This window comes from Trifolium pratense, linkage group LG7, assembly GCF_020283565.1.
Source record: "Trifolium pratense cultivar HEN17-A07 linkage group LG7, ARS_RC_1.1, whole genome shotgun sequence".
Lineage (NCBI taxonomy): Eukaryota > Viridiplantae > Streptophyta > Magnoliopsida > Fabales > Fabaceae > Trifolium > Trifolium pratense.
The window spans coordinates 13,863,353-13,870,828 of NC_060065.1; the positions used below are offsets into that span (position 1 = coordinate 13,863,353).

The following is a 7,476-nucleotide window of genomic DNA, read 5'->3' on the forward strand; positions in this document are numbered from 1 at the left end:
TTCCATGATTAAAACAAGATGGAGATCCTCACATACTACTAGACGCACAATAAGCGTAATAACAAAGAGGATCAAAACATACATTTACTTCTCCATTCAATTCGGTGCTTCATCTTCCTGTCTTAATTTAAACAACAAATACACTATAACATATGATATAACTTGTTAATCAGTAATCGCAGTCAACAAATTAAAAGCATAAACTACTCACACCTACACATGATGAGCAACAAACATAAACTAAACAATACTAAACTAAGAACACAAGAGAAAATGAAAGAAAATTATTTTTCTAAAATTAAAAGAAGCTACACCTGAGTTTCTTGGTTTTTTGCGTCAACCTAGCTATTACAAGCTATGAAGCACGGACTCCGACACGGACACCGCGACACGACACGGCCACCGCGACACTGCTAATGTAAAAAATATAGGATACCGACACCGCTACATATTTATGAAACCATATAATTGAGAATCAAAATATATACATGTAAATTTAATTTGAGCAAGTTATTTTTTAAAAAAAGTTTTAAAACAAGATATGATAGTATTTTACCTTTATTTATCTATCTACGATCGAAAAAACTAAAAATATCGTAATCTAAATGTAATGTCTTCAATCCCTCATTGATCAATATTGTTGTTTCTACACATCTTTAACTCTTGTAGATATGTCTGATATGTGCATAATGAGAGTATAAGCAAAGAAAACATAATTATTTTTGGGACACTTGTCCGACACGTGTCATATGAGTGTCTTACAGCCTACAGGTGTCGGACACCGATCAAAAGAGTGTCAAACTAAAGGAAAAATTGAATTTTTTTTCCAACATCGATATGAGCTATTCGACACGTGTCGGACGAGGGTCATACAAGTGTCGAACATCGACACGTGTCGGACACCGCGCCACGCCTAAACATAGAGGTGTCGGTGCTTCCTAGATTACAAGGTTTGTGAAAATACATTTTTCGAATTACCTTAATTTTATCTTCCTCTTCAATCGATCTTAAAAAAAAATACTAAATATATCACACTAAAAGTATTTTTTTTTTTTATAATAAGAATAAGAGGGATTTATGAATCCAATGACCAAAAGAAACATTTTTTTTTTTGGTTCAAAAAACTTCTTTTTTTTTAATAGATAAGACATCAATATTACTCATAATTGTTTGACCCAAATCAATTTTGACATGTGCGCTATTCAATGAATCCAATGACCAAAAGAAGCATTGCACATCAAATCTTATCTTTTAACTATTTTGTTTTTCTTCCTTTTATTAAATTTGGCTATATATATTTTTGCTTATAACAAAAGCTAGCAAAAACATCATTGAGTCTAAAACAAGAAAAACAATGAGTAGAGAGTGCTCAATTCCATCGCTGAAGAAAAAATTGCTAGCTGAAGAAACCCTTCTTGTTGAGTCAAATCCAATAACTAACCAAAGAAAGCCTGGATGGAAGGCTATGCCTTATATTTTAGGTGTGTTTCTTATAATATGCAATATAATTTGAAACTTTTTCAATTTTTTTATTGTGCATTTGTGCTCAGGGGAAATGATTGATTGACATGAAGAATTTTGTGCAGGAAATGATACAGTTGAGAGGTTGGCAAATTTTGGAATGCAAACAAACTTTATTGTGTATTTGATGAAAGTTTATAACATGGATCATGTTCTTGCTGCAAATATTATGAATACTTGGATGGCTGTCTCCAATGTTGTTCCTCTCATTGGTGCCTTTGTTGCTGATTCCTACTTGGGAAAATTTCTTACAATTGCCATTGCTTCCTTTGCTAGTCTTATAGTATGTTTTCATTTCATTAATTTGAGTTTATAAGGTCATGCTAAATAATGCCTCTGAGACACTTGTTAAGCATACCAAAATAGAAAATAAAAGATAAAATTAATATTTGTAAGACAACCTTTTACACTTTTAAGATATTAAATGCACAAGTTCCAAAATAAAATTTCCTTTTTAATATGCTTAATCATTGCTCTGGGCTCTGGCCGAGAGATTGAACAAAAAAATATATATTATTGTCTCGGGGCACTGTTTATAGTATGCTTAATACTTCTAGGTTTCATTAACTAACTGAGTTAACTCGTGTATATTATCGAGCAGGTAAATCAGTTATTAAATGAATCTATTTTTATTTTTTTCACTTAAAATGTTTGTAGAGTTAAACCATGACACTGTAATAACATGGAAAATTGCTGATATTTCAACACATCTTTAATTTGTTATTAAACCATTAGATTATCATATTATATAATTCAACTTTTGTTTATAATATTACTTATAGGGATTGGTGATACTAATGCTAACAGCATGGGTGCCAGAACTTCATCCAACACCATGCTCAATTCAACAGCAACAATCTGGTATTTGTAATGACCACACAGATTTCCAACTACGGGTCTTAATTTTTGGTCTATTCTGGTTATCAATTGGCACTGGTGGAATTAGACCTTGCAGCATTCCCTTTGCAGTTGATCAATTTGATTTGACAACTTCTGAAGGAAGACATGGAAGTAGCAGGTTTTATAATTTGTACTACACCACACAAACACTAGTTATGTTGATAAACCAAACACTTTTGGTTTATATTGAAGATTCTGTTAGTTGGACTCTTGGTTATGGATTGTTCACTATGTTTATGGTTGTTTCGATTATCATTTTCTTTGCTGGTATAAGAGTTTATTCTTATGTTCAGCCTGAAGGAAGTATATTCTATAACATTGCTCAAGTGTTGGTAGCAGCTAGACACAAGAAACACCTTCATCTTCCTGCTTTTGAGGATTCAGAAGGAGCTTTCTATGATCCTACATTCCAGAATGATTCGGACGGAAAATTGCCTCTTACAAAAGAATTTAGGTAAGCACTTATATGGCATCATAGTCATTTTTTAAGAAAAAATCGGACTTGGCCAATTATCAATTGATTCAAATGCGGTCAAATCTAAGCCTATTAAACTCGATTGAACCGGGTTAAACTGAGTTCAACCGCGGATGATTCAACCAATTTGTTTTTTCTCTCAATTATTTTTAAAAGATAAATCTAAAAGTCAAAAGGGACAATTGATATCTTTAAAAAATTAGACCTTAATAAATCTCTTATGGAGAGTTTGTCTTCCATTTGGGTCACAAAAGGTTCGAGAGGTCAACCACTGCAATTGCGCAAAGAATATATATAGCAAGTTTTCAATAAAAAAATATTATAATATAGATCTTAATAAAATACTTTCATTTATCTAATTATGACATTTAAAATATTAGTAGAAATTTCAAAGGATATTATATGCTTCCTTAACCTTATAATTAATGATTTTAATGATTGATATTTATTTTGATTTTTTATTATAGTTGTTTAAACAAAGCTGCTATTGTGGTTGAGGAGAATGAATTAACCAATGATGGATCAAGCAAAGATCCATGGAGACTTTGTAGCATCCAACAAATTGAAGAATTGAAGTGCATGCTAAAAATAATACCAATATGGGTAACAAGCATCATAGTCTTCATTCCACTAGGACAACTATCAATATTTTCAATATCACAAGCCTTAAAAATGGACAGAAACATAGGAAATTTTGAAATACATGCTGGCTCATTATCAGTAATAACATTAATAGCAATAGGTATATTTCTACCATTCTATGATAGTGTAATTTCACCTTTACTTGAGAAAATCACAAAACAAGAACAAGGACTAACAACCCTTCAAAGGATAGGACTTGGACATGGTTCTGCAATTCTATCAGTAGTAGTTGCAGGGTTGGTTGAAAAAAGAAGAAGGGAATTAACAATTTCAATGGGAGATTCTAACGGCGTTGCGCCTATGTCGGTAATGTGGCTAGCTCCTCAGTTTTTGCTTATAGCATTTTGTCATATTTTTGGAACAGTTGGATACACTGAATTTTTCAACAAAGAATCACCTAATAGTATGAGAAGTATAAGCAATTCTTTGCTATGTCTCAATATTTCCGTTGGTAGTAACCTTAGCACATTCATTGTGAACATTGTGCATTCTTATACAGGGAAACAAGGTGGATCAGATTGGCTTGATAGTGATATTAATAAGGGAAGATTGGAGTATTTCTATTTCATCATTGCTGGATTGGCAGTGCTAAATTTGTGTTATTTTATATTTTGTGCTCGTAAATATTGTTACAAGGTCACTTCATTAAAAGGATAACAAATAGTGACAAACTATGGTTTGTAGATTGGTCACAAATATATTTTACATAAACTTTCCTTGATTTGTCAAACAAAAATAAACCTTCCTTGTAATAGAAGTGACATGAATAATTTCCAGAGTGTTTGAAGTTCAATGTCTGTTTTCTACCAATCATAGCTAATATTTATTTGTGTTTTAGTATATATTAAAATTGCTCGTCTTATATAAGGTTACTTCGGTTACTTCTTTCAAGGCTTATACATAAGAATATTGTAATTCTTCATACAATCATACATTATTAAATTTAGGTTAAAATTAGCCTAGCTAATCACGAATAGTTTATAGTTGATGGTTGATGACATATAGCTTATAGCTGATAGTTTATTACTGATGACTGATAAGCTAATTGCAGTATTTGGCTATTAAATTTATTATCATACATTTTTATTTTATTTTTTGTGTTTATTATCATACATATTATATAAGGTTATTATTTTACTAGACCCTTACCCGTGTGATGCACAGGTGTGATGCGATTGTTTTTATTTTACAAAATTGCATAAAACTGAAACATTAAATATTATCAAAATAATATTAATAAAATAGATAATCCGAGATTCAAAAGATTTATTTTCTAAGAATAAGTGATGTGGCATTGTAAGTGACTGATGTGGTTAAATGAAGAAATATTATTGGTTTAAGGATTATGGTTTACTTTACATGAGTAACAGAATAACTATCTAAAATTTATATATATAGGAGTAATAGGATATATCTCCGCACAACATATAAATCTATTTCCAAACACACAAATGATTGGATGAAAAGAGATGTGGCAAAATCTAAGTTACACAATTAGCATATATAAATAGTGATAAAATTAGAAAAACTCAAATAAAACAAATAAAATTAAAGGGTACATACCTTTTAAAAATATTTCAAAGGAACATATGTGAAGAGCATCAACAACACAGTTCAGCTCTTTTGAGTAAGAGATGATGACCCAAAGCCTAAAATCAAAAACTATAAAAATAAGTATATCAATAAAAAAAATGAACAAATAAAAAAGTAAAGGAAAGTAAAACACTTATTACATAATCTATAACAATATATGTTGGGTTTTTGATATTGGCTAAAATTTTGCAAAAGCCAACCAGCCAGATGCTGGATCGCGATGCTGTAGCATCATCGTACAGCATCCTGATACTCTGTTTTGCGCAGAATTTCTTTTTCAAATCAAAGGAAGATTTAAGTCGTTTTTATATCCAAGCATGTGCGACTATTCAAGACGTGGCTTGTTCTACAAGTTTTCCTGAAGGCGGTTTGAGAATTATTATTGAAAACAAAAATATAACTTGTTATATTTTTGAAAATAATAATTTATGTTTTTTTGTTTGGCCACACATGAAACAAAACAAATTATATTTCTGGAAATAATATAGGGTTGGCCGCAATTTTTACAGCTGTGTTTGTCTGAAGACCTAGCTTGCACATCAAGACAATTGAAGACTATAAATATGTGAAGCCTCAAGCCTTTACAACTCATGTATTCTAAACCGTGTTCTTTACAAAGTGTGAGTTTTTAGGGTTTAGAGTTTGTGTCTTTTGTCAGCCTTTCTTGTGTCACTTTGATGCAAGTTTAGGACTGTGTTTTATTGTTAATTGTAAGCTACTCCTAAGCTTTTAAGCACGGAGTTAGTGTGTGTGATTCACTCATAAGCTTTTAAGCAAGAGTGTGGTCTAGTTTCTAGGAGAGTGTCTCCATCCTGATTATTGTTATTGACAGCAACATAGTACGTGTTGTTAGAGGGAATTTGGGACGGGGTCTCATTATCTAAGAGGTTCTTAGGTAGGATTGCACGGGTAGTGTCTAGGTGATAAGTCAAGTACCGGGTGTTGGTCGAGGGCTTTGAACTAGAGCTATTATAGTGGATTCATTCCTGGATTGGTATCCCCCAGAGTAGGTGACGTTGCACTGAACTGGGTTAACAACTACCTGTCTTATTTATTATTCTGCAATTTATTTATTTATTTACTGTGTTCTGCGACTGTCTTGCTGCAACGTGTGCTATAGCATCTTGTGCAGCATTGTGTTCACTGCGTGCCAGATTTCAATTGGCATCAGAGCAGGCACCCTTTCTGGTTATAGGGTGAGCTCCAGGGAGAATGTCTGGCAACATGGAAAAAGAAGGAGGGCTTGTAAGCAGACCACCGCTTCTAGTTGGTGTCTCCAACTATGATTATTGGAAATCACGCATGATTGCTTTCCTAAAATCTATGGATAGCAAAACTTGGAAGGCTGTTCTGAAAGGATGGGACCCCCCTGTGGTCATGGACAAGGATGGAAAGCCAACACTTGAACTAAAAGCTGAGGAGGACTGGTCTAAAGAAGAGGATGAGCTTGCTTTGGGAAACTCAAAAGCATTATATGCATTATACAATGGGGTAGACAAACACATCTTCAAACTGATCAAAAAATGTGTCTCGGCAAAGGAAGTTTGGAAGATTCTTGAAACTGTTCATGAAGGTACTCCTCAGGTAAAAATGTCTAAATTACAGATTCTTACTACTCAGTTTGAAAATTTACGTATGAAGGAGGAGGAAACAATTCAAGATTTTCATATGACTATTCTAGACTATGATAATCAATTTGATGCTTTGGGGGAGAAAATTCCCGAAGAAAAGTTAGTAAGAAAAATGCTTAGATCACTTCCAAAGAAATTTGATATGAAAGTCACAGCTATGGAAGAAGCCAAAAACATATCTCAGATGAAGCTGGATGAACTGGTTGGATCACTCCAAACTTATGAAAGTGTTGCAAATGGAAGAAGTGAAAAGAAAAATAAGAGCATTGCCTTCTCATCTAAAAATAATGAAGAAGAACTGGAGGATGAAGAAGAATCTAATGAGAGTATTTCTGAGGCCATGGTGTTATTGGGAAAACAATTCAACAAAGTTCTGAAACGAATGGATAAGAGACCCAGATCAAATTTCAAAAACAATGCTCCAGGCACTATGCGCAGCAATGAAAATCAAGGAAAACCAAAAGGTGATGAAAAATCAAGCTTAAACAGAAACATTCGATGTCATGAATGTGAAGGATATGGTCACATCAGACCTGAGTGTCCAACATATCAGAAGAGAACAAAGAAAGGGCTAACTGTCAGTTGGTCTGAGGATGATGACTCAGAAGATGATACAGCATCTGTAACTGCTAAACATATCTCAGTCTTAACAGGTATTGTTACATCTGATACAGAATCTGATGATGGAGAGGTAACCTATGAAGAGCTTGCTGA

The 7,476-nt window shown here is 32.9% G+C and overlaps 1 protein-coding gene across 1 annotated transcript; it reads left to right on the forward strand.

Moving 5' to 3' along the window:
- Positions 1-1,354: 1,354 nt before the first annotated feature.
- LOC123895905 (protein NRT1/ PTR FAMILY 2.13-like) lies at positions 1,355-4,370 on the forward strand. The gene is made up of 4 exons (XM_045946372.1): positions 1,355-1,481; positions 1,587-1,804; positions 2,304-2,875; positions 3,364-4,370. The coding sequence occupies exons 1-4, from the start codon at positions 1,355-1,357 to the stop codon at positions 4,193-4,195; spliced, it is 1,749 nt and encodes a 582-aa protein (XP_045802328.1). The 3' UTR covers positions 4,196-4,370.
- The last annotated feature ends 3,106 nt before the right edge of the window (positions 4,371-7,476 follow it).

Bases quoted from the DNA above. Each gene is read 5' to 3' on its own strand.
- LOC123895905 (XM_045946372.1), top strand. From the start codon at position 1,355: ATGAGTAGAGAGTGCTCAATTCCATCGCTGAAGAAAAAATTGCTAGCT. The intron at 1,805-2,303 runs GTATGTTTTCAT...TATTACTTATAG, and splicing joins CTTCCTTTGCTAGTCTTATA to GGATTGGTGATACTAATGCT. The intron at 2,876-3,363 runs GTAAGCACTTAT...TTTTTATTATAG, and splicing joins CCTCTTACAAAAGAATTTAG to TTGTTTAAACAAAGCTGCTA.